The 24,512-nt window shown below is 38.7% G+C and overlaps 2 protein-coding genes across 5 annotated transcripts; one reads left to right on the forward strand and one right to left on the reverse strand.

Annotated features, from left to right (window-relative positions):
* Positions 1-387: 387 nt before the first annotated feature.
* Positions 388-8,446, reverse strand: LOC128812410 (cytochrome P450 2J2-like). Its single transcript, XM_053986791.1, has 9 exons — positions 8,276-8,446; positions 7,090-7,252; positions 6,429-6,578; positions 4,784-4,944; positions 3,768-3,941; positions 3,392-3,533; positions 2,569-2,756; positions 2,314-2,455; positions 388-566 (listed from the first exon to the last, which is right to left on the reverse strand). Exons 1-9 carry the CDS (start codon positions 8,444-8,446, stop codon positions 388-390), a joined length of 1,470 nt encoding a protein of 489 aa, XP_053842766.1.
* A 1,037-nt stretch (positions 8,447-9,483) lies between these two features.
* Positions 9,484-23,207, forward strand: LOC128812414 (cytochrome P450 2J6-like). Of its 4 annotated transcripts, none has more exons than XM_053986800.1 (12): positions 9,484-9,556; positions 10,314-10,383; positions 12,577-12,644; positions 13,637-13,750; positions 15,139-15,301; positions 16,803-16,952; positions 17,563-17,723; positions 18,452-18,628; positions 19,384-19,525; positions 20,874-21,061; positions 21,468-21,609; positions 22,794-23,207. In XM_053986800.1, the coding sequence occupies exons 3-12, from the start codon at positions 12,612-12,614 to the stop codon at positions 22,970-22,972; spliced, it is 1,449 nt and encodes a 482-aa protein (XP_053842775.1). In that variant the 5' UTR covers positions 9,484-9,556; positions 10,314-10,383; positions 12,577-12,611; the 3' UTR covers positions 22,973-23,207. The 4 variants fall into 4 exon arrangements, with proteins under 4 accessions (XP_053842775.1, XP_053842776.1, XP_053842777.1 ...); XM_053986801.1 differs by having other exon boundaries at positions 18,452-18,496; XM_053986802.1 differs by lacking the exon at positions 22,794-23,207 and adding an exon at positions 21,987-22,061.
* Positions 23,208-24,512: the final 1,305 nt, after the last annotated feature.

Raw genomic sequence — 24,512 nt, forward strand, 5'->3', positions numbered from 1 at the left:
TACTGAAGAAAATTTTATTCAAGCATCTTTACTGAGAAGTTGTCCCATTTTAAGAGTGTGATACCTACAGAGCACACATGCAGGAAACTACTTGATACAGGCCACTTCTCTAACATCCTACAGCTAATTCACTGCTACTGTGAGTGTGAAAATATATTTTTTGGGAAATAATGTGTGCTTGTGTATGTTGAAGACTCAATGATGCGAGTAGACTTATTTTTATTTCAGAAAGTTCAGTAGATGAGGTCAGACCTCCTAAATAAAAACTATTAATTTGCTGTGTTGAGCTACCTCCATCTGAATAGAATTGAGATAGTGAAGCATGTTTTTAAAGGATCTGCACTTACTAACAGGTTGAAGTCTCTCAGCATTGTAGTGTGTTGCAGACTAGCGTGGAATAGCACAGAGTTTATATGGATGTGGCTGCAGTATTGCACCCAAAATATATTCCAGATTGATTTTCTCCACCCCCTCAGGGAGCTGGAATGTAAATGCCCGAAGGAGATTGGTAAAGAAGATGAACAGTTCGACTCGTGCCATCTGTTCCCCCAAACATACACGGTGCCCTGCAAAGGAAAATCAGAAGAGTTGGTTGAGTAAAGTTAAATTCTGTAAAAGAACTTTGCACAAAATTCTACTGAGTTCCATAAATTCTGTTAATGTAAGATAGTTATTTCCTATTTCCTTCTGTAAGAACAGAAGATGCTTTAGGAGGAGGGTGGGGAAACATTTAACTGAGAAACTGTGCACCTCTGTCAAGTGTTTGATTTGGTGTTTTGATTGGGTTTGTTTAGTCTTTTTTCACCCCTGGAGCATGCATGCAATTCTCCCTTTCTATTGTTGATTCTTTTTGTGAGAGCCATGAATTGCTTCTTAGCTAAGCCAGATTTTAAAAAGCTTCATATACTTCAGAGTCTTATTTTGGTTGTTGAGAAGGGAGGGCTGGAGCATTGTGGGATGCAGTTCTGAAGCCAAGGAGAAGGATGTAATCAGGATTTCTTTAACAGAAATTCAGAGGGGTATATTGGGCCCTTGTAGCCCTGTCAGAGGCAGATGTGTGAGCTAAGGGACTGAAATGTGCAGTGATATATAGACTCAGTGACTCATTTTGGCATATTGTTTACACAGGATATTTCAGGATATCTATATATTCCAGACTAATAAAACCAAAGATATTCAGAATATCTAAATACTCAGATTAAATAAACTGAAAAAAACCAGAACAAGTTATAGTCCTATGCCACAGTTGAAATTGGAGCCCAAATTAGTTGTCTTGATTCATAGCCATTTGGTGAGTGAAGGAGGTAAGATGGTAAATACCTGTTTTGCAAAGATGATTTTAGAATTTACTGACAATTTAGAGAATTAAAAAAAATATCTAGATTTACTACATTTAATCTGTTCACGTGTTACTCAGTATGCTCTTGGCTATTTCTCTACAAGAAGTGTGTAGTAGTATAATGTCACAGTAACACAAAAAACCTTCAGCTGTTTCCCAGTGGTTTAATTATGAATTTTTAGTAATGATACCACTTTCCTCTTTTGTGCTGCTTTTTTTCATAATCAGTTTGTTGGAGAAACTGGTAGACTAGAGAAACTTGCTAGAGTTGTTTTATACTGCTTTTCACTCTTTCCCCCCCACTTTTTTCCCCCTCCACATTTTTGAATCCCTGCATTTTGCACTGTAAGTTAGTTAAATTATACATTATAATATGCTTTTGAAAAGTAAAATTTTTTTTTGATTGCCTAATAATATTTTACTGAAAACCTACAAAATCTACTGGATTTTGCTAGTTTTCTACAGATACAAGAAAACATGATGCTAGACTGTTAACATAGGATTTGGGAGACTGAGGTTTGGTTTCCTACTTCTTCACAGATTTTCTCTGTATGTTTTGAAAAATCACATTTCTTTTGTTATTTGCCTTCCTTTTTGTAAGGTGAAAATAAATAAATTTCCTGACTTAGGGGAATTACCTTGATTTATAGGGAATTACCTTGATTCAACACATTAAGAAATAAGAAGCTCAGATATCCTTATGATAGGAACCCTGCATATGCCAAGGAAAGAGCATTGTGTCTCCCAGCCATACTTCTATTCTGTTTGAATATATGAAATATACAAAATGCACAATATTTGTGGCTTTTACAGCAAAAGACCTGACTTTAAATCTTTCAAATCAGTCAAATAGTCAATCTAGTCAAATACATTTTTATAAATGTATCTTTTTAATAATTTAGAACTTTAGAACTATTATTTTTAATCTTGTTGCGAAACAGAGCAAGCAGGAATATTCAAGGTCAGTGTGTTACCTGCTGAGAAAGGTAAGAATGCCTCTTTGTTCACAAAGTTGCCATCCAAATCTAGGAAATGATCTGGGTTGAACTTCCAAGGGGTTGCCCAGTGCTCAGTGTCATAGACCACAGAGTGCAGATTTGGCAACACAAGCGTGCCCTGCAAGAAGCAGCAGAGATCTTATTTTCTATAGATTTTCCTTCTCTCTATGCCATATAAATGCTAAATATTTAACAGTTCAAAGGTGTAAGAAACTGGGATATCCTCTGTACCTTTTTAATGTGAAAACCCAGCAGAGTTGTGCTCCTCAGGCACTGTCGAGGGACCCCAACAGAGGTGACGTTGCTGTAGCGCAAAGCCTCGTGAATCACAGCGTTTGTGTAGGGCAGCTTCTTACGGTCTTCATAGCTGATGACATGGGAGGGTTCCAGAACAGCCTCTATCTCTCTTTGAACCTTTTCTGCAGAAAATACTTTAATTTCCCACTCCGCAAACCCCCCCTCTTCCCCCCCTTTATTTCCAGCAGATTTTTGTATGAGAATGTCCTGTCCGAGGGAAAGAAAAGAAATTATGTTGCTTTGAAATGCATTGGCATGTGGTTTGACTACTGTGTAGATTTCAGTTGATCAACCTGAATCACAGGATGATGTCTCATTTAAGACATATTGATGAGGATAGTACAATTGTGTGTTTCAAAAAATGGATTAAAATTTGAAATTACTGGTATAATTTATATTGTTTATAAATATGTATCAGATCAGATGTCTGTTAAAAACTTTTCTACTTTGAAGGTTAGGAGGAGACTAGGTTGCATATGAAATGTCTTTAACTTGTTATTCTGTCTTGCCAGTCCCTTCTAGTGAGGTAAAACTGGGGCTACTACTAATTTCTGCTAGCATTGCTGGTGAACCAGATGGGGAAGCACCTGTTTGTTTCATTTATTGACCTTCCATTTTCTGGATCTCAATTGCTGATGTACCGGCATTTGTGTACATAGCTAAGGTTTTTTTGGTGTCTTGCAAGTGATTGAGCTAATACTTACACTAATGATGTTCATTGTGATGTTGAATGCACTCTGATAGTGCTTTTGCTCACCTTGTATTTCTGGGTATTGTACCATGTAGAGCAGTGCCCAGAGAAGGGTGGTGCTTGTTGTTTCTGTCCCTCCCAGCAAAAGATCAACCACAGTCTGAACCATATTTTCTTTATTGAATGTAGAAGTAGGGTCATCCTTGGTCTGTAGAGTATATTCACAAGAAGACTATGAAATAGATAATTTCAGGTATTTCACCAGTCACATAAAAACCGTCATTGTTTAATGATAACAGTGGGCAGCCCGCCAAATCAAACACTTTTGCTGCTACACAAATACAGTGTGCATGTAAAAATTCTTTGGCAGTTATTGAAACAGCAAGTGTTTGTAGTAGGCATTGAAGCCAAGGAAGGGAGAGTGTGAGAAACAGATACTTACTTTTGTTATTTGAGCCAGGTAGAAGTCAATGAGATCCTTTGGATCACCTGTGTTCTGTCTTTCATGGGCCTGCACCTCTTTCATGACTAATCTGTGCATGAAGTCATTGTATGCAAACACCTCCTGATGAGGCCCTGGGAGATGGTGCATGAGCCATGGGAAAGCATCATACAGCTGTGGTGTTAAACAGAAAGCAAAGTGTCAGATCCCAGTTACGATTTCCTGATAATTGTGAAGTCACCACAACACGTGGGCAACCAAATTGGAATGAGAGGCAGTAGACACGAGAGATTAAATACTGGGAATGTGATTATATTTTACTTTTTGAATCAATACCTAATAATGTTCTGAAAATGGGTGAGTAATTGAATCTGACTCACAAACAGATTTTTCTCACTCTTGAATTTTTTACTGTAATTTTTTTAGGCATCCCTTTATGAAGAACCTGATAGTCTTTTACAATGCCAGTGTGCCAAAATCTGCACAAGTTAAGCAATAGCTAGGGTTTTGAGAACTTAAAATATATTCTTCTTGGTGTGATGAACCTTTGTTATAACCTGTATCTTGTAGGAAGCTCAGAATAACTCAGATTTTGATGGTAATATGAATTATGAATTGAAGCAAGATATCTTTTTAAAAGAGCATCCATTTGAAGACTTAGTTTTTATTAACTGCCTTTCTGGATTTGCAAGACTAAATAAAAATGAAAGCTGTTTTCATTTTAAGAACTAAGAATCTTAAATACACAGGATTCTGCAAATGATTGCTCATTGGAAATCTGTGAAAAGCAGTGATGATCTAGAATTTTAATTTTAGGATGCGATTTACAGACATAAAGAAGGATTAGAAGCCAATAATTATATATACAAAGTATTACTTTATTACTTCACTGTGGCTTGTAGAAGAATGGTATGTTTGGAAATGGAAATGTTTGTGAATAATTGTCTCTGACATTTAATTTCTTTTGACTTGTCAAGTGCAAATGCACCTTAAGGAACAAGAAAAGAGATTCTTACCCTGCCCCAGATAGTACCTTGAAAGTAGATCACAGAATAAATAGCTTTGATGAGTTTGCTGAAAGATTCATCCTCACTGGAGAAGCAATGACCAAAAACAACAGCACAAATGATATTTGCGATTGCATGGACGATGGAAGTGTGGGGGTCAAAAGGTTTGCCTGTGAATATGGGAGGTGCTGTGAGAACTTCTGAATAGACAGCAACAAGAAAAACGCCGAAGACTTTTTAATGGTAAAAACAACAAGGGATCAAACTATTTTTAGAAAAATTTCATGTAAGTGAAGCCTAGTTTAGTATATATTAACTGCATGAATTGTAAGTGCATGGAATCTTAATTTTCAATCTGCTCTTTACTCTTGTAAAATACAGTGATAATCAGTTTTGAGTAGACAAACATAAAATCTCTTCCCCTTCTTTGACTTGTGGTCTGGGTTGTGTGGAAACACAAACAATTAATTAGAGGATATGCCTTCAAATATGGAGGTAGATATTTAAGTTTTGCAGTTAAAAACCAAACCAAACAATCCTCATCCCCCCCCCCGCAAAACAAGAACCCAAACAAACAAACAAACAAAAAACCAAAACCAAAAACAAAAAAAACCAAAAAAAAAAACCAACCCAACAAACAACCCACAAAAAAAAAAAAACCCAGAAAAAAAGAATTAGAATTTTCATTTCTTAGTTCTGTTGAAATGACTTATATCTTTTTGGTTTTCAAGTATCAGCTTAACAATCCAACCATAGATATATTTTTTTCCCACAGACTGAAAAGGCAAAGCTCATATAATAGAGTGGAATACATCTCCCATTGAAAAGGATTAAATCCAGAAAAAAATAAATTAAGTACACATTTCAATGGCAAGGACAACCTTTGAAGTATACTTCTATGGAAAATACATCTCTGACTTCAGTCCAGTGCTCTTGGTTATTCTTGGAAAGAGAAAATACATTTATTGAGTTTAAAATTGAGCAGGGATTGCATGACAGGTAAAGCTTTGGGCTGTACGGGGACTCACAGTAGATTATTTTTTTCATCTCCTACATTTTAAAGATGTGTGAATGTTGCTCTTGGAAAAGAGATGGCCTGGTCCAAGGAGAGTTGGAGAGAGACCTCAGGCAACCTCTCTGTGTTTTCACATAGAACACGGTGTGGGTGAGGGATTTGGCTGCTCAGAATATCTATATTTAATTGCTTTATTTTGGCAGCTTGCTAAAATTCTATTGGTTTCTATTTCATCCAAACATTGAACAGAAGATTTTTTTGGATAACTGAATGATACATTCCTTGTTTTGGGGTTCTTTCTCTGCCAAATCCTAAAAGCCTGCTGTCCTAGAATGACTTCCAGCAGGTCATACATTGTGTATTTTAAGGAGGGTTTTTCTATACTCCTTGAGTGTAAGAATCATTACCAGCTGTGTTGATAATAAACATATTTTAAACTCTCCTTATTTAAAAATAAACAATTTTATATTGCCCACTGTGCAGACAAAACATTTTTTGCAAAGAATGCAGTTAAGAAGCCAGTGGAAGTCCTACTAATGTAGACAATATCTGTATTACTTGTAAAAATGTACTGTGAAACTTTTACCAGCCCTAATATTTCAGGAAGAGCTCTAAGTGTTGTTCTTCTAGTGAATTTACCTTTTGTATTTGCGAAGATATCCACAAGGTGACAGGCCTCTGTTTGAATTTGATGCTCCAAATTGTTCTTACCAAGTGCCAGACTTCTTATAATTGTCATGCCAAAGCGTCTCTGCTGCTTCCAGGTGTGGCCATTTGTCAGGAAAATACCTGAAAAACACACAAACATTTAGTTCATTGCTGGGAGGGGAAATCTTTTCACTGCAGGAGGCAAATTTTGATTTAGATGAGGTTGTATTTCACTAACAAGATACAATGATTTTAGATTTTAGAAGCTGAGTTTTGGTCCCTAGGATTTTATGATACCCAGCTGCTCCTAAATGTGTCCTTGGAAGCTGAGGGGGTTTTGGTGAGGACTGAACAGCTTTGTCTATAGATACCTTCCACATGAGCAGTCTCCTGGTTTAGAAATAATAAAATTGAAGGGCAGCTTCTCCAGGCACGTATTCCTTTGGATCTATTGGGAAGGAAAAAGACTGACTGATGTGCTTTATAAGACAATACATTTTTGATTTTTCCTTAACATGCTTAGCACTGCATGTAACATTTTTGCAGTGAAAGCCCAGTTATCCCCTGGTACAAGCAGTAGCTGATGTGTGTGCACATGAAAACATCTTCCTTTACACCTTGTTCTATCTCATTCTTGTCTAACACTTTGTACCTTTCTCGCCCATCATATCCCTGTAAAAAGGGGTGAGGGGTCTTCCAGAAACTTCTTCTGAGTGGGTGATGATGCCATCTTTTACTGCTTTGTATCCATTCAGCACAACCAGAGGTGTCTGTCCCATCCACAGCGTGTAGATGTTCCCGTACATGTTGGTTAACTGAAGAGTTGATAACAGGAAATTTGTCACTATAAACCAGGGAAAGCATGCACTAAAATCTCAATTTATTTAATAGTTTTCTGTAGTTGTCACTAAACTCATTTGTTGGCATCAAATTGAATTGCAGGTTTTAGAAAAAAAAAAATTATCTTTCTTTTATTAATCTGCTTTGGGAACAGAAGATAATTGCTCTTTATGGAATAGATGCTAAAGACATCTGTCAGAAGAACACCTCTGTAAACTTCACAGAAAGAAAACCAGCAGGTTACTTTGTTAGCTCTGAATCAAAGAACAAGTCATTACAGGCAAATTCCCAGAGTTTTTAATATTTATTAATGAACTAAAATGATGGTATTTTCTTGTATCTAACTTAAAAAGAAAGCAAAGAACTGTTCTTGCTTTCTTTTCTACAGCTTCCACAGGATTTTTCTTATTTTCCTCTGTTGTTGTTCCTCACATCATGCTTATATTTTTCCCTGTAACAGTGGGAAGCAAGTTCCTTACTTTTTAAAAATAGTTTTGGTTGGTGTGATTGGTTGTGTTTTAAACATAAGAGCAATCAGATTTTCCTGCTTTGTTTTAGCAGTAACCTGTTTACGGCAGATAAGAAATCTTTTTGCTGTAAAAACAAGGGAAAAAATGTCTGTTTAGGGTACGTGTTTGGTCTTCTGATGGAGACGTTCCAGTGGCATTGGTGTCAGGAAAGGAGAGCTCTGCTAGAGGTGACTTACAGGGCTGGATATCAACACAGAAACAGAATGAAACTGCCAATGAAATACCATTCTATGACACTGCTTGTGAGAATGTAACCAAAAGAGAGAGAAAACAGCAAGGACTAAAACTATGGTGATGTTTATTACTCAGAAATATTTTTAATACTGAAGGGTCCTCAGGGTCGTTGAAACTGGCTGGTAATCAAGCTTGAGGTTTAAAAAAATGGCATTTTAGGCCATTCCTATGCAATGCATAATTTAAGTTAAAATAGATTCAGACTGATTTGCAACCACAGAGATAAATAAATACCTTGCTGAGAGTTTCTCGGCGTAGTTTGAAGTCCAGCAGCCACAAATTTCCGATGATGGGGAGGGGAACTGGTCCTGGAGGAAGCTGGGTACGGATCCATTGCAGCTTGAGGAACTGCAAAATCAGGAGAGACACTACTAGAGCTATAAAAATCTCAGTAATCCCCAACATTTTATCAAAATTTTAACTTCTCACTGGGTTTTGGCTTTTTTGGTCTTTTTTTTTTTTTTTTTTTTTTTTTTTTTTTTTTTCTGTCTATGACTTCTTCTGAAAATTTGGATTTGTGAAGATGTTTCTTCTACTGAATTCAGACTCTTTCTAAGGATATGCCTTCTGTAGCCATCTCTCTCTGGCAATCTACAGTTTTCCCAAGCTGAAGTCCCTAGAAAACCAAACCATGTGATCCTTTGTGGTTAGCCAAGCCACACCCACTCCTTTTTTTATGATCTGCAATTGTGATCTGTCTCTTTTTTCACTTAGAATTTTGTTTCCTTCTTAGTCTTGGTAGTGGGTCAAAGTGCCAATTATTGAATAGTTATCCAAGATTTTCAAGAGTTTTGCATAATGGTAACACCTCAGGCAGTTTCACGTAGTTAAACATTGAAATGCATTAGTTATTGTCATTCTGAAATACTACCATTATTGTGTGGTTACTTTACACAAGAAGAAAAATCTACACAATATCTCAGGTCTCTGAGTTGTAAAAGAATGAGTTCATGCAGCATAAAGCTTAATTATTGTCTTTAGTAAGAAAAACAAAAGGTAATTTAATAATTTGAAGACTATCTTCTTTCCCCTTTTATCACATCCTAGGTTATGATATTATGTGAACACTAGAAAGAGATTATTTTTCTATCCATCAGATTATATGATGTTTTCCAACTTTTCTTTTTAATTTTTTTAAATTTTATGCTAAGTTTTAAAATCTTCTGGTTCAAATTTTGGAGATGAAACTATGCACAAGTTCTATTAGATCTGTGGAAAAGATCAAATAAATGGAAGAAACAGGCAAAACTTCTAATAACTTTTATGGTTTTTTCAGCCAATTCTGACAGTTCCATATGTATATAAAAAATTGCAGTGTTACTGAGTTATGCTATTGAGAAGTTATTTATCCACCCATTTTTTCAGATGTTGCTGCTATTTGAGACTTTAAAATGAGTTACTTGATGAAACTATCTAACTAACTTCACTTGCTGCTTGTGTGCATCAGAACTTCATTTCTTCATTTGTTTTATTTCTTCCCAATTCATCCACCTGGTCCTGTCTGGTTAAAAGGAAGTGAGTGCTGTTCTATTTCTTATTTGTGCACAGAATCACTTGTTAAGCTTGCAAGTTTTGCAGCAGTTAAAGACCCCTGAAAGCTCTTGATGCTCTCATGCCCATCAGTGAGGGTATGATTTATACACTTAAAATTACCAGAATTAAGATGAGTTAAGCCATGAAGTGGCCTATTAATAACAGTGATTATGATGCAACTTAAGAAAAGAAAACAAAAAGAAAGACAAAAGCTTCATATGAGAGAAATCTGGGTCCAGCTGAATAAGTCTGGACCCACCAAGAGCATTAGACTGAGCCTGACGCTTTGAACGCTGTGGGCAGTGTGTTTTCCTGCTGCTAGGTGAGAGCTGTGGGCAAACTGAACTCTACTGAGGCAAAGTAATTTCACAAAAGCTTGGGCTGAAGTTCACAAGGAGAGAAAAGCATATGTATTTTTATATTTTCAGTACATGTGAGCAGTAGCTGTTCACATAAATCTTGCTCGATCTCCTCTGACACAAATACTATTGCAAGAGCTGCATCTCCACTTAAGATGACAGGTATTAAGTTTGATTGTTTTGAGCAGATGAGGAAATCTGTTTTTGTAATGAAGGCTTCAGGCCACGGGAGTGGGAAGCAAAGAACAACATCTTTAGGAAGGTGTGAAGCAAATGATGAATGTGCATACTGGGGGTGGAAAGGGTTCCTGGCACACCTCTGCCCAGAGTGTGTCATCTGCTCTGACAAAAAAACAGGGCTCGTTTTTTGTCTGTTGCAGGGACAGATGTATTAGAAAACACAGCCTGGTGTTCTTGCTGCCTGGCCTGGCCTCAAGCTAAACAGCACAGGTATTACTAAGCTGGTTTTGGGATTTTTTTTGTGGGTTTGCTCTTGTTGTTGCTCTTTCCCCGCCCCTGCCTCCCAGTGGAGACACTAATTTGGATTTCTCAGCTGTCCCATCCTCTCCTGCGCTCCCTGATCTTTCAAGAGCTTCATAACAGGAGCTGTTAACTGGTTGGAGGCATCAGAATTTCTCTGAGGGAGGAGAGTTACACTGAGACTCTCTGTCCAGACAAGCACTGAGAGAGGGAGAATGTGGCTTACAGCACAGCTGGAGTGAACACAAGATTGGGAAATATGAGCAAAATAAATTCCCATTCTGTGTTTCTGTTCAGTTCAGGAAAAAAGAACTTTGCTGACATGCATTATAAATAAAGTGTGTAGGTTTTTGCCTCCTGCTGTCATCTGTTTTGTTGGGACTTGAAGATTGATGAACTTTTTAGGTTGCATAGACAAAGTACTGGAATGGGACTTGAACTTCAGATTCTGTTCCTAGATTTGTTCATAGCTTGTCTGTGGCTCTCATGAACTTGCTTTATCTTTCTGGGCCTAATCAACCCTTTTTGAAAAAGCTTGGAGGTTGACTAATGAAAGTCAAGTTGTAGATGGCAGGTGTGACTGTTTCTGTTCTGTTCTTTCCCTGTATTTTATTCCTACTCCTCTGCTCTAAAACCTTCATTAGAAAAGAGGGTTTTCTCAGCTGTCTAAACATCTTCCATCTCTGCCAAGGAGCTCTTGTGTGACAGTATTTGTCAGGTACTAATGAGTAAGGCTTGCATGGAGAGGTGCTGTTCACATATAATGAAGATATTGGAACCAGGGAAACTGATTTTCCCTAAAACAACTTGCAGAAAGCTTCTCTGTAAACACCTGCCTCTACCTGCGTGATCTCACAATTTATTTGTATTTTAGTCCTTAATCTGTGCACTTAAGTCTTGCAAGTCACACACATTGATGGAGTTAATTTAAATTCTCTCTTTCTGCATTACAATGTATTGTAGCATCCACCACTTTCTCTTCCTGCTAGTAATACACAGTCATCCCACTCATCTCAAAATAAAACCAGTTGGTATATCTAATATTATAGAGATTTACCAACTTTTTGGCATCACTGGCATGCAGTGAGAAAAAAACTAGAAAAAGCATGAGCTCTAGCTATTAGGAAGGAAAGTGACTGCTGCAAACATTCCTCTTTTTGTTATCCCATTGTTTTCATTGTTGTTTGTTCTGCTTGGGCTGTTTGGTTGCTCAGTTTTGCCTGTTTTGGTGTTGTCGTGCAAGGCTGTTTAGGTGAAAACAGTGCAGACCTTGCACCAGTGCTGTGGTGCTGTTCTGTCCTGATGGTGTGGGAGCTACCAAGGCCTGGTGCCCTTTCAGTCTCCCTGGTTTGTGAAGTGCTGTGTAATCTTGGCAGTGTTCTGCAGTCAGCTGCAGAAGAGCTGAACAGAGACACGAATTTAATAAATTAACCATAGCACATACCATTTTCTCACTGAAGTGTCAGAAAGAAGTAATTAATATTGTACAGACAGTTTTGCTTCTGGCATTTCCTACTGTTTGAGTATTTGCAGCCTCAGCATTCTTTTTGACTATTTTCCAGAGCAGTATCTATTAGCCCAGACGCTGCACTTGGAATGTCAGAAGTTGTGGACAGAACAGAAAATTTGAGCTAAGATTTGTTCAGATGAATTTGCCAGGGGCAGAGGTTTAGAGACAGCCTAGGACCAACTCTTTCTTTCCTGGAGGACAGTATGGTTTTTGCAAATATATTTTATAAATACTGCAACTCATTCCTGAGCACTGGAAGAAATTTCTGGAATCCAACCCAGATTAGTTACTGTGTAAGGAAGGATTTTTTTCTCCAGGGAAGTGTTCTTGCTCTTGTTAACGTGGTTCAGATAGGTGGCTTGAATGCTACTGAAGAACTTGGATGAGTTGAATAAAACATGAAAAGAGCTTTCAAAACATGCCTGATGTTCTTTTTGCCAGCTGGTAAGTGACAACAGTGGATTATGCAAGTGGAGTTGCGAGGATGAGTTGAAGTTTTTTAGACAGCAAATCTTGAGACAGAATGATAGCCTGCAGGGACATTTCTGCTGTGAGAGGAGCAACAGCCTCAGAGAAAGCACAGGCAAGACAGCAGGGGTGTGGTGGAAACAGCAATTAAGATCAGTAATTGCTTTCTTGTGTTCTTTCTGCAGGGCTATGTATATTTTTGGGCAAGCAGTCAGCACACATGGAGTTCTTTGTCTTCTGCAGCCTTTTGCAGGTGTTTATATTCATCCTGCCTGATGGAATTAAAGACACTCCTTTGGGGAGCGCTGCACAGCCCCATCCCTATAAGGTCTGCTGTTCATAAGGCAGCTTGGTACCAACATCCCAAACAGCCTATTCCACTAGCTGTACTCCAGAAATCTTCTAAGAACTGCTCCTGTTTGTAGGGATTGCTTTTGTCTTGAGGAGGTCTTTGCATGTGCTGCTTCAGGTGCTGTAAATTAAAGATAAAGCAAAGAATTACAGGCTCTGGAATAATTCTGCTGAGCAGGGCTCCTGCTACTGACATAAGGCAGGAACGAATTCATAAAGCCTCTTAGGGGACAAGAATTCAGCCCCAAAATGGAGTTTAATGTGAGGTCTGTTACACTTTTTGCCAATACACTAGTTATGTTTGATTCTTCACTATGCTATTTGCAGTTCATCTGTACTGTTTACTGTGAAAACTCAAATTACAACACTTCATTGCTCTTGGTTCCCAAGTCTGCCTGTCCACCCACTGTTCTACAAGGCTGCTGGCTGCTTCCTTTTACCTCTGCCCCAAGAATGCTGCCTGATGAATATTCCTGCCCTCATCTGACAGCTGCAGCTTTGTACCTGAGTTCTTGTCATGCATGTAGTCAGTATTTTGAGTGACACATTCTGTCAAACTGATTGCTCAAAGGGATGTTTCTGGCTGAGGTTCCCACCTTCTCTGACCCAGCCTCTGCTGGATCTTAAAATAATAGTATTAATTAGCATATTGCAACATAGTGATGTATTAAATAACACTCAAGAATGGAAATAATCCTCATTTTCTTGGATCAGGAAGAGTGGTAGGAAAAAAGGGAGGTGAAAATTCAGAAATCTTCAATGTGACAGGGAAGAGTTAAGAAGAACAATTTCAACAGACAGATTTGTAGCAATTTTATAACACGAGTTTGAAAGTGTGAAATGATGATAAGCATAATTCTCATATCTCTGGTTTTGTTTCTTCTGAGTGCACAGTTCCTGAATTTGCAATGGAAGAGTCGTGGATTTCCTCCTGGACCAACCCCATTTCCCATCATTGGAAGCATCTGGTGGATAAACTTTAGAGCTGATCATGGGAGTTTGAAAAAGGTATGTATTTGTGAATGTGAACTAAAGAGCTATTGAGGCAAAACCTGTAAAAATGGTGATGGTTGTTGATAGGCTGATGTGATAACAGTGAGAACCCTGAGAAAAAGTGATTTGTGGAAGTGAAGTGCCTAAACAAGTTAAGGTAAAAAATCTGCAGACAGTCTAATTCATATGAAAGCCTAATAATTTCATATGAAAGTCTCATTCAAATATGTGTGCAACTTAAACAGAACTGAACATAGTAATTTTGTCTCAGAAAATACTTATATTTTTAAGGGAATCTTTGGCCTTGAAAGAAATAAGTGATTCTCAGATTTCCCATCATAGGCATATATTGAAAATAATTTTAAACTCTGAATTTTGAATTCAGAGGATGTGAAAAGGGCACCAGAATATCTTCTGCTGTCATGGGATGGAAACAAGATTGTATCCCATACGTAGCCAAATCCTTTCATCCATTTTTTTTCTCTGAAGTCCAGTCTAGGATGTGCTCTTTGCAGATAAACTAAAGATGTAAATGAGGGTGAAAGGAAATAATTGATGGGAAGAATTAGGTCCATGTTAAGCCTGTTAATACAGATTCTTTTAGTTTTCAACATCCTCCACTGAGCCAAAATGTCACAAGAGAACCCAATGTGTTAATATATTTTTCAAATTGCTGCCTTTCCTTATGTGCTAAGTGCAACTTGCAGGTCAGAGGGTACCTAACTGCAGCTGAAGGGATCTTAAAAGACCATGATACTAAAATTTTCTGATGGGTACATGTTAATCACTGTGAGAGGATAGACCTGTACTGGTTCTTGGTCAAGGACTTTGTCCTTGCAGAATACCCACGGCATTGCCTGAGAGCGGTCCCCATCAGTACCTAGAGATGGGATCTATGCTTAGATACCTCAGTTTATAGTATTTCAGTATAAGATGGGAAGACTTCTTGCCATTGAAACATGAAATCTGCAGTACTTAGAACACTAGAAGGGGAGTTACACCTGGAATTCATAATTTCAAGAAATTCTGGTTGTTGTTTGAGTCAATGAAATATGGAGTTGAAAAATGTAACCAAGAATGGGCAGGTGAAATATCACAGGAAACCTTGTACAGATCCATAAACACTCAAGGGCATTTATCCTATGGTTGATAGTGCAAAAGTAACCCAGGCCAAGTTCTAGAAAAGGACCATTTATTCTTTCATAGCTCACATTTCCTTGGGTGGTGTGTTCCCAGAGAGAGCCCAGACCCTTCCTATGGAAAGTGCCCCCACCACAGCCACTGTCCCTTTTCACCTCCTGAACCCCTGAGCAATGTTGTGCTGAAGGCAGCAGCCCACTGTGTGTGCATGTTTGTTGATGTTTCTCCCATGGGGTTTTTTTGGGCACTGATCTTACCTGCAGCTGGCAAAAACCTATGGCAACATCTGCACCCTGTGGATGGGTCACAGACCTGTGGTGGTGCTCTATGGCTTCCAAGCCGTGAAGAACGGTCTCACCAACAACTCGGAGGATGTTTCGGGACGACTGCAGACCTTCATTTTCAATAAAATGGCAGATGGAAAGGGTAAGATGTTCATGTCTGTGGAAGGACTTCACCCTTGACTTTCTTTGTTTCCTCTCATATTTTTCTTACTGAAAAACCCTTAGTTCTCAACTGACTTTTTCTGTCTGCTGAAGGTGAATCATAGAATTCTGAAGCATCATCCTAAGCGGTCTCCAAATCCTACTGTCACATATTTCAGAACCTTATCAGAGCAGCATGGTCAACATTCTTAGTGCTGTCTGCGTGTCCTGATTTGAAATAATCCTGAGCCTGCAGCCTCCTTTGCATGCTGAGACAAAAGTAAATCTTTATGCTCCCAGTTGTTTGTTTACAGCAAAGGCTGATGTAAGGAAAGCATGTACAGAACTTTGATCTAGTCTTGTTCCGAAATACAAAGTCACAGGAAGGTCAGTGGAGCTTTAAATTTATTAGCCAGAGTGTTCAAAGTGTTGTGTTGTGTTATCATAAACACTGCTGAATCACAGTGGAGGGAGAATAAAGAGAGTGATGTGTTTAAAACAGAAATAATTGAACTTGTTTCTATCAGCCTCTTATCCAGAGAATGTACAGCAGATGCCTCTACCCTCAGTCAGGATTTGTTTAATGTGAACTACAGTCCAGAAAGCTTTAATTTGTAATACCAGCTAATGTAAGTAGAGAAAAACCACTTTAAGGTATAGAGATGATCAAGTCTGGGGCCATTGCAGTCCATTTGGAAGGATCTGTTTGCCACTTTTTATCGGGGTGTTGTGGACAAAAGTAGCTGGGTCGTGACAAGTGCCCTAAAGCTAGCAATATGTGTAGCAGGGATGGCTTTAGCCCAGTTGCAAGTTTGTGACTGCAGCACAAATACCACCTGGCTGTCCCTGGTTCCCAGGACAGCAAAAGGAATAGAGGAGAGTTATCGCAGGCTCTAGTGAAGCAGGAGCAAGCTTCACTAGGGAGAAGTGCAGGCTAGACTTGTGGAGGGAATTTCCCTACCAAGCAGATTAAATGGTTCATGCTGGGTGGTCTCTGCTAGAACACAGACCCACAGCAGAACAGCCTGGGATTCTGTCCCACGGGAACTCTTGGTCTTAAGAAGCTGTTTGCAGATTGGCTAAAGCCTATTTTTCCTTCTCATTTCGGCTGGGTGCTTCTTGCCCTGGCTTCATTGTCTTACAAGAAGGGACCTTTCCAGGATGAGAACTCGATATTTGGTGTAAAGAACCTGGTAGAACAGGATCCCTCAAAGACCAGAGACTGATGCTTCAGAAAAAATAGGACTAGGTTTGGAAGGCAGGTGTAGTTTTGGAAGGCAGGTGTGTGAGTCCAGAGGTCCAAGTGGGTTTTTTGCAGGGATGGTAATGTCTTAACCAAGGTGTTTTCTCTGCCTCAAACAACATTCAATTCAAAGAACACTGCCCTGATGTGTCTCTCCTCTTTGAGTGACAGCATGATGAGAAGATGATTCTTACTGTGTTTATCATCTACAATTGTATGAACTTTATTATGACATAAACTTCATTCTTGATGGCTAAAGGTATCTTGGTCTCAAATGGTCTCATCTGGAAACAACAGAGACATTTTGGAATTGGAACTCTCCGAAAACTGGGAATGGGGAATAAAGGAATGGAGCGTGGGATACAAACTGAGGCCCGTTACCTGGTGGAGTTCTTCAGAGACAAGAAGGGTATGGCATTGTCACAGTGCTTGGGGGCAGACACAATACAGACTGCTTGATTCTAAGGGTAAAGACTACTTTTGTTACAGAATAGAATGGATTTAGAGCACGCCTTAGATTTGCAGATTTAGGATAAGTTGCTAAAGAACTGCAGACCACACATTCTGTGGTGTTTGCTAACAGACTGGAAAAAGAAACATGAAGGAATACAGCAGGGAAATCCTTGAACACAAAATAATGAAGTTTCTTTGCTTATTTATTTTTTGACAAAAAAATCCCTTAGAACTCTTGAGATTATTGTACAGTTGGACCTCAGCAGTTTGTATTTTGGGATCAACACCAAGATTGAGATTAAAAAAAAAAAGGTAGCAAAAAGGAAAGCAAATTAAAAAAAAAAAAAACCAAGGCCAGGAGTTAAAGATTTGAGGCTTTCCTGTCCTCATTTTTGAGTGAGATATATCTTTTATTACATTTTCTAGTGAAGTTTGGGTGTTTCTAAGTAACAGTATAAATATTATAGAGGACATCTATTACAAAGTGTCACTGTAATCTTGTTCTCCCAAATAACAAAGGAGGAGAAGGAGGTGCTTTGGAGATGAATGTTTTTCTCTGTCTGCAGGAGAAGCTGTGGACCCTTCCTTCCCCATTGTCCACGCTGTCTCCAATGTGATTTGTGCTGTGGTTTTTGGACATCGTTTCTCCCTAGAGGATAAAACTTTCCGACAGCTGATTGAAGCCTTCAATCATATAGTGGCTTTTGGGAACAGCTACTTTTATTATGTGAGAATATTACTTAAGAGATTATATATTCCTTATTAGAATATTACTAATATGCAATTTATTTTATTATTGGGCTCATTATTTATGGCAATATAATTATATCAGTATGTATATTATTAAAATATTGCATTATTAGATGCTGATAAATATTCTGACTGTGAATATGAACTGGACCTGCAATGCTTTGGGTTTGACATGATTCAGTTATGAATATTGTATTGATAATCTTTATTATGATGTCTTAGCAAAGGTAATATGCTTGGGATAATGACCTTTTCTGTAATGGAAATACCAGTATTGTTAAGGTGAAAAGATGATATTCTGTGTGAGAATGAAAGAGAAGGTTTTTTTGGGTTTTGTTTTTTTTTTTTTTTTTGGTGCTAAGGTTATAGACATAAATGTTTATTAACATTAGATTTATTAATATTGATACATCTATCTGCAAAAGTAGATTATTTTATTGGTGAATTAACAGGGCAAATGCAAATGGAGTCATACAGTAAGGATGGGAAAAAAATCTAGGGTGGAAACTGTGCTGTCCCTAATTTGTGATTTTAATGTGTGTTTATGTACTCAACATTCACAAAACATTTCTTTCGATGCCACAGGATTTTTCCCAGAGAAATTAATCCAGCAGTTTAGCACCAAAAATGCCCATGTTATATCTCTATCACAAGGCTTCTCTACAGTGTCACTAACTGCCTCTGTGCTGAATTCTTGCTCCCCAGATATGTGAAGTGTTCCCGTGGTTTGTAGAGCACCTCCCAGGACCTGTACGTAAAGCAAGATTTTCTCGGGATTTTGTTCGTTCCTTTGTAAGGCAGGAAATCAAAAGCCACAGGGAAAAAGGCAGAATAGATGAACCAGAAGATTTCATTGACTTTTACCTGAAGCAGATAGAGAAAGTGAGTGATTAATGCTGTACATGACACAGATCCAACCATAACAGGCTCCCTGCCCCTTCCCTGCTGTTGTCTGTCCACAACAACATTACTGCAGAGCTCTGCAAGCACAACTTAAAAACTCTGCTGCCAAACTCAAAACATGAACTTTGAATAGTTAGTTCAATAACTTGTTCTAGAAGTACAAATTGTTTACATTGGTTTGTTACCATATTTTGGAATCCTTAGTGAGGGCTGAGCAGTAGGGAGGACCTTGAAAAGGTGCAGGTATTTAGATGACTGCTAAATTCTGATTCTTGCCTTGTATTATTTTTGTGCTTAGTAGTGCTGTATGAGTATCATGAGAATCTTAAAATGTTGTCAGTCTGTGCTCTGAAAAAAAACATAAATCTTTAAAAGGATAGCATTATATATTAGATAGATTGCTGAAATCAGCAAATGTGCTGAAAGTGGCACAGGTGGGAAAAAACTACCTAGAAATGTGTTTTTCTGCAGTGGAAGTTAACAGAAATCAACATGCCACCTTAGAAGGTAGCATAACAGGATTTATACACCTGACACATTCAACAGCACCTGTAATTTAACAATATCAGTTTACTCATTTGAGCAAAGTTTTTGCCTATATCTGTGTTCTGCTCAAGTATCTGTATTTTCTTTATCCTCTAGAAATCTTGTTCCTTTAGATACAGTGATCACTGTCTGTCTCAGTGCTGCTACACAGCTATACTCCATTTTACCTTTCTCACTGACACTTGTAGACTAAAAATGTTCCCAATTCTACGTTTGATGAAGACAACATGGTGCAGTCTGTTTTTGACCTTTTCCTGGGTGGCTCAGAGACCACAGCCACCACTCTGCGCTGGGCTCTGCTCTATATGTTGGTTTACCCTGACATCCAAGGTGAGTAGTACACACAAGCACGGATTTGATTCAAATAGAGCAATTTTCTGTTATACTTTTTTTTTTTTTTTTTTGTTTATTTTTTTTTTGTTTTGGTTAAGATCAAGGGTTTGCTAAGATCAAGCTCACTTTTTTTTTTTAAAGATAATTTTTGAGATTTGCTTTTGATAAGCCAATGTAGTAAAAAATTTTCAGACAGAGATTTTAAAATAATTTCAGGGATATTCAGGTTCTGGTACTGTATTGGGTCCTGTTGATTTTTGTCAGGCTCTTTCAGGACTGTAAGTATATAATGGAAGATACAGGCTGAAAACACAGAAGGTGAAATAAGAGTTTGGGTTAGGGCAAAGTGATGCTTTTGTGGTATCTAGAATGTGTAATAAGGTTATATTATTTGAGTTAGTTAACTAAGACATCAGTCAAATTTCTGTAAAATACATATATTTATTTGAATGTATGGGAATGTTAAACAGAGAAGGAAGACAATAATGGGAAGACAAAAAGATGATCCAGAAATTCTGGACAAGAGCATTGTTGCACACTAGTTTCAAAATTTTTGGGTGATTTGGTAGAGGGTTTTCAGAGGTGATGAATTACTAAGCCAAGTACATGTTCTTGACTCTCAGGCTGAGGGCTAGCTTGTGGTGCTAGAATGCTTGAAGAACAGAGCCCTGTGCACACATATGCACTTCAAATTCTGATAAATTATAAAGAAAAAAACATGCCACTTAGCTTACTAGCCTAAGTTTTCAGTATGAAATCTGACCCCAAACCATCTGAGACTGTATAAGGTGTGTAAGTTAGTAAAGCTTAGACAGCAGCCCAAAGAGATTAACACTTGGTGATGGTTTAGTAATATGATCCTGTTTCAGTTCTCAGCATTACACGTGTCAGCTTGATGTGATGGCTTGCTTGCAACACCCTCGTTAGTGTGCTGTGAGTCTGTATTTACCTGAAGTAAAATCAACAGCTTAACTGAATTGATGTTTTAATAAGAAGGTCTTATTGTACTTACAGTTTTCTCCTCCTTCTTTAAATATAATGCTCCATAAATCTGTTGGGTTTGTGGAAAGAGGGTCTGAACATAAAAACCTATTAACTAGGAAACAGCATGTAGTAAAATCATAACTAGCTGGTTATGATTTATACAAATCATACATTTATACAAATGCATTTGTACATATATACATTTATACAAATTCATTTACACTTTAGGATATGGTAAGCATAAATTATTACTGTATTGTAATTTTTTCTATCATTACTATACTTCAAAAAAGAAATAAAAGCTCTGTTTCATCCAAAACAGTGTTCTTACATCTATAATGGATATTTTAATTTTTTTTAGACAAAGTCCAGAAGGAGCTGGATGCTGTTCTGAGTCCCTCCCATCTCATCTGCTATGAGGATCGGAAGAAGCTGCCCTACACAAATGCTGTGATTCATGAGATTCTCCGCTTCAGCAGCATTGTGTTAATCACACTTCCCAGAGAAGCTGTGAAGGATACCACTGTTTTGGGGTATCATGTTCCAAAGGTACAAATATCCTTTCTATTCCAGTGTGATCTTTGGCCATAAGTAAAGATTTACCATTAAACCCTTTCCCCTCCAGCTCAGGACAGGAAGATAATTTTGCTAGATTTAGGATATGGTGCTTAAGAACTGCAGACCACACATTCTATGGCATTTGCTAACAGACTGGAAAAAAAGACATGAAGGAATACAGCAGGGAAATCCCTGAACACAAAATACTGAAGTTTCTTTGCTTATTTATTTTTTGACAAAAAAAGTCCCCAGAACCCTTGAGATTATTGTTTCCCCCCTAATTATGTAATCTTTCATTTCTGCTGCCTGTGTGCAGAATTATAGCTGGGATTTGTTTGTGTCCTTTTCTGCTGGATGTGTGAGAGACAGAACTGTGCCAACTGCCTCTTCCTTTCAGGGCACTCTAATCATGGCAAATGTAGACTCAGCTCTTTTTGACCCTGGCTATTGGGAGACGCCTCACCAGTTCAACCCTGGCCATTTCTTGGACAAGGGTGGAAATTTTGTGACCCGAGAGGCCTTCTTAGCCTTCTCAGCAGGTGAGTGCACTGAGAACTGAGCTCAGGTGTGTGGGTTAGAGGAAGCTGTGTTATTTTCATTGTGGTGAATGCCAAAGGGGAGTGTAACCCCAAACTGCAGGAGCACATGGTTTTCCTAGCCCAGAAAAATGTTTGACTGCAAAAATAAGTTGTTTGGCAATTGTATAAACACTTGATCTTAGATTTTTGTGAAAATGCAGAGAAGATAAAATTAGTAAGGTCCCAGAATTCCCAATCACTTAGGAACTTGAGTCCTTACACTGTTGCCCTTGGTCCTCCTCTGTATATGCTGGCTTATGCCATTACAGTGGATATTCTATGGCAGGCTGCTGTGCTGGAGCTGATTTATTTTGTATAAATAATTCAATATTCATCAGTGCAGAGAGATGAATGGGAGATCCAGAAGCTGGATTGAATATGTCCAGAAGTCTGTGTCTTTCCTGTGGAGCTTGTGGAATCACTCTTTCATCAGTGTGTGAGTTTATAGAAGCTTAAACAAACAAAAGCTCTTGGAGATCATACCAGGAGGGAATAGCCTGGTTGTCAGACCTGTAAGCTAAGCTGTGAAAATGTCAGCCTCAGGTTTCTGGTCTAAATTGGGCAGAAGAGGAATTGGATTCTCACATCCAAATTGAATGACTTGACCACTGCATTTCAGAGTTTGTCACTGTCTGTCTCTGGGAATTATATCCTGGAGAGAGTTAATTGATAAATTGGGAAGAGATTTTTCTTTAGCAAGTTGTTTTCACTGAAACCATTATGTAGGAAAATGTTTCTTCAGGTGTAGAATGTCCTCTGTCTTCTGATTTTTTGCTGTTATTAGGGAAGAAAAGTCAGCCTGTACTAAGCAGAAGCTGTGAGGGAACCTAAAGATGCTTTCTTGTTTTTATTTGGAATCAAAAGACTGAAATCCTTATCGTAAAACTAGGGAGTCTATAGATTAGGAAGCAAGAATGAAACTTCTGAGAAGCATCTCTGGTATCTTTTCTATAATCTGGGCAGATTCTGCAAAGTTGAATTGCAGACATGCCAATTGTACATCCAATTCAATTGGAGAGGAAATTTTCAAATTCAGCAAAGCTCTTTGTTCCTTGATGAGCAATGCTCCTGTGAAAAGCTGGGAAACAGGTGCTGGCCACAGACCTTGGTGGGAACTGACTTCTCTTTCCATTCACTCCTTGCAGGTCACCGTGTTTGTCTGGGAGAGACAATAGCCAAGATGGAGCTTTTCATCATGTTCTGCAGCCTGTTGCAGAAATTCAAGTTCACTGTACCAGAAGGAGTTAAGGAAATCAACACAGACATTATCTTTGGGAGCACCATGAAACCCCATCCATACAAGCTCTGTGCAGTTCTGCGCTAGGTTGCTCAGCATTGGAGATTTAAGAGGCACAGACACAGGTTTGGTAGAGTGCTAGGATTTGTGCAGGTTTATCATTCTCATTTTTAGCTCAAATTCAGTGCAAATCTCTCCTTGTTGTGTTATATGTCTTAGAAGCCAGCCCTGAAAAATACTCTGGTTTTCCTGTGTCTGGAAAGTGTCTGTATTTCTTTTTTTTTTTCTGCTGTGTTACAAATGAAATAAATTTAGACAATTATTGCTCTGTCTAGTCTTACTGGAAACTTGTCAGAATCTTACTGGAGGGAGGAGTAACATAAGAGGAAGATTCTGAATAGTCTTCCCCTACATTCTCAAATCCAGAATGGTGTGTTGGGAATGCTGTTCCCAGAGGTGGTGGCTCTGGGCATTACCAGAACTCCCAGGTATGGTTGCTTGGGAGCACAAAGCTGTGGAGAGGCATCTCAGCTTGCTGGGAGCAGCTTTGTCTATTTAGCCAAGAGCCATGGGCAGATGAGTGCTTGACACTGGAAGTAAAAGAGAGACAGCAGTGCAACTCTTCATTTGGCTGTGAGGCTTGTGACTCAGGCCAAGAACAAAGGCAAACCTCTCCTATTGCCTGCTGGAAATTGCAGAGGGAAGCCTCACTGCTGGTGAAATGCAGTGGGTGGAAACAGATAAGGACCAGTGGGCTGGCCTGGAATTTCTTTTTTTTTTTGACATATACTCTTATGGTGCATTTGAGAGGCATTTCTATGAAGGTGGGAGTCCTCTCACATGCCAGGGTTCATAATGGCAGTGATTGATAGTAGATTAGGTTGGCCATGTCTCTTCAGTGATGCCCAAAGCACAGTTCAGGGGGGCAGCTTGCAGTCTTTGCAGTTTTGTGCAGCAAAGCTTGGTGCCTGCAGAGGAGGGGCAGGACAGGAGCCATTGATGTGATGTTCCCCAAAAGCTGTGGGAGAATCAAAGCTCTTGAGAGTTTTCTGTGAGCAGAGGGGCAGATGCACACAAGCAGCCTTCTGACAGCTGAGCTAAGCCCGCTGAGTCCAAATGCACACTGAGGGAAGAGCTGTCAAGGTGCAGCTGGCAGGGGCAATGGCCAAGCAGGGCTAGTGGATGGCTATCAGTGCTGGGATCCCCAGCACAGGAAGAATGATGTTCAGAACTCCATATATCAGAAGGCCACTTAATTACTTTATTATACTATATTATACTATAACTATATTACACTAACAAGAACTATCACTAACTAACTAACTAGAAAACCCATGACCCTCTCCTGAGTCCCGACACACACGTGGAGCCAATTGATCCACGACTACAAACAACCATCAGCAGAGTCCAATTAACAAATCACCTTGGGTAAACAATCTCCAGAACACATATCACTTGCTGCTGCTTGTTGTTGTGCACATGTGGAATAAGAATTGTTTTGATCATTCTTTTCCCTGCTTCTCTCACAACTTCTCTCAGGAAAAATCCTGAGAAAGCTGTCTCTCTCTGTTCAGAGGACATGTAAATACCACAGCTAGCAAGCATCAGTAGCCGCTCTCACTGTGAG

Source organism: Vidua macroura, chromosome 10 (genome assembly GCF_024509145.1).
Source record: "Vidua macroura isolate BioBank_ID:100142 chromosome 10, ASM2450914v1, whole genome shotgun sequence".
Lineage (NCBI taxonomy): Eukaryota > Metazoa > Chordata > Aves > Passeriformes > Viduidae > Vidua > Vidua macroura.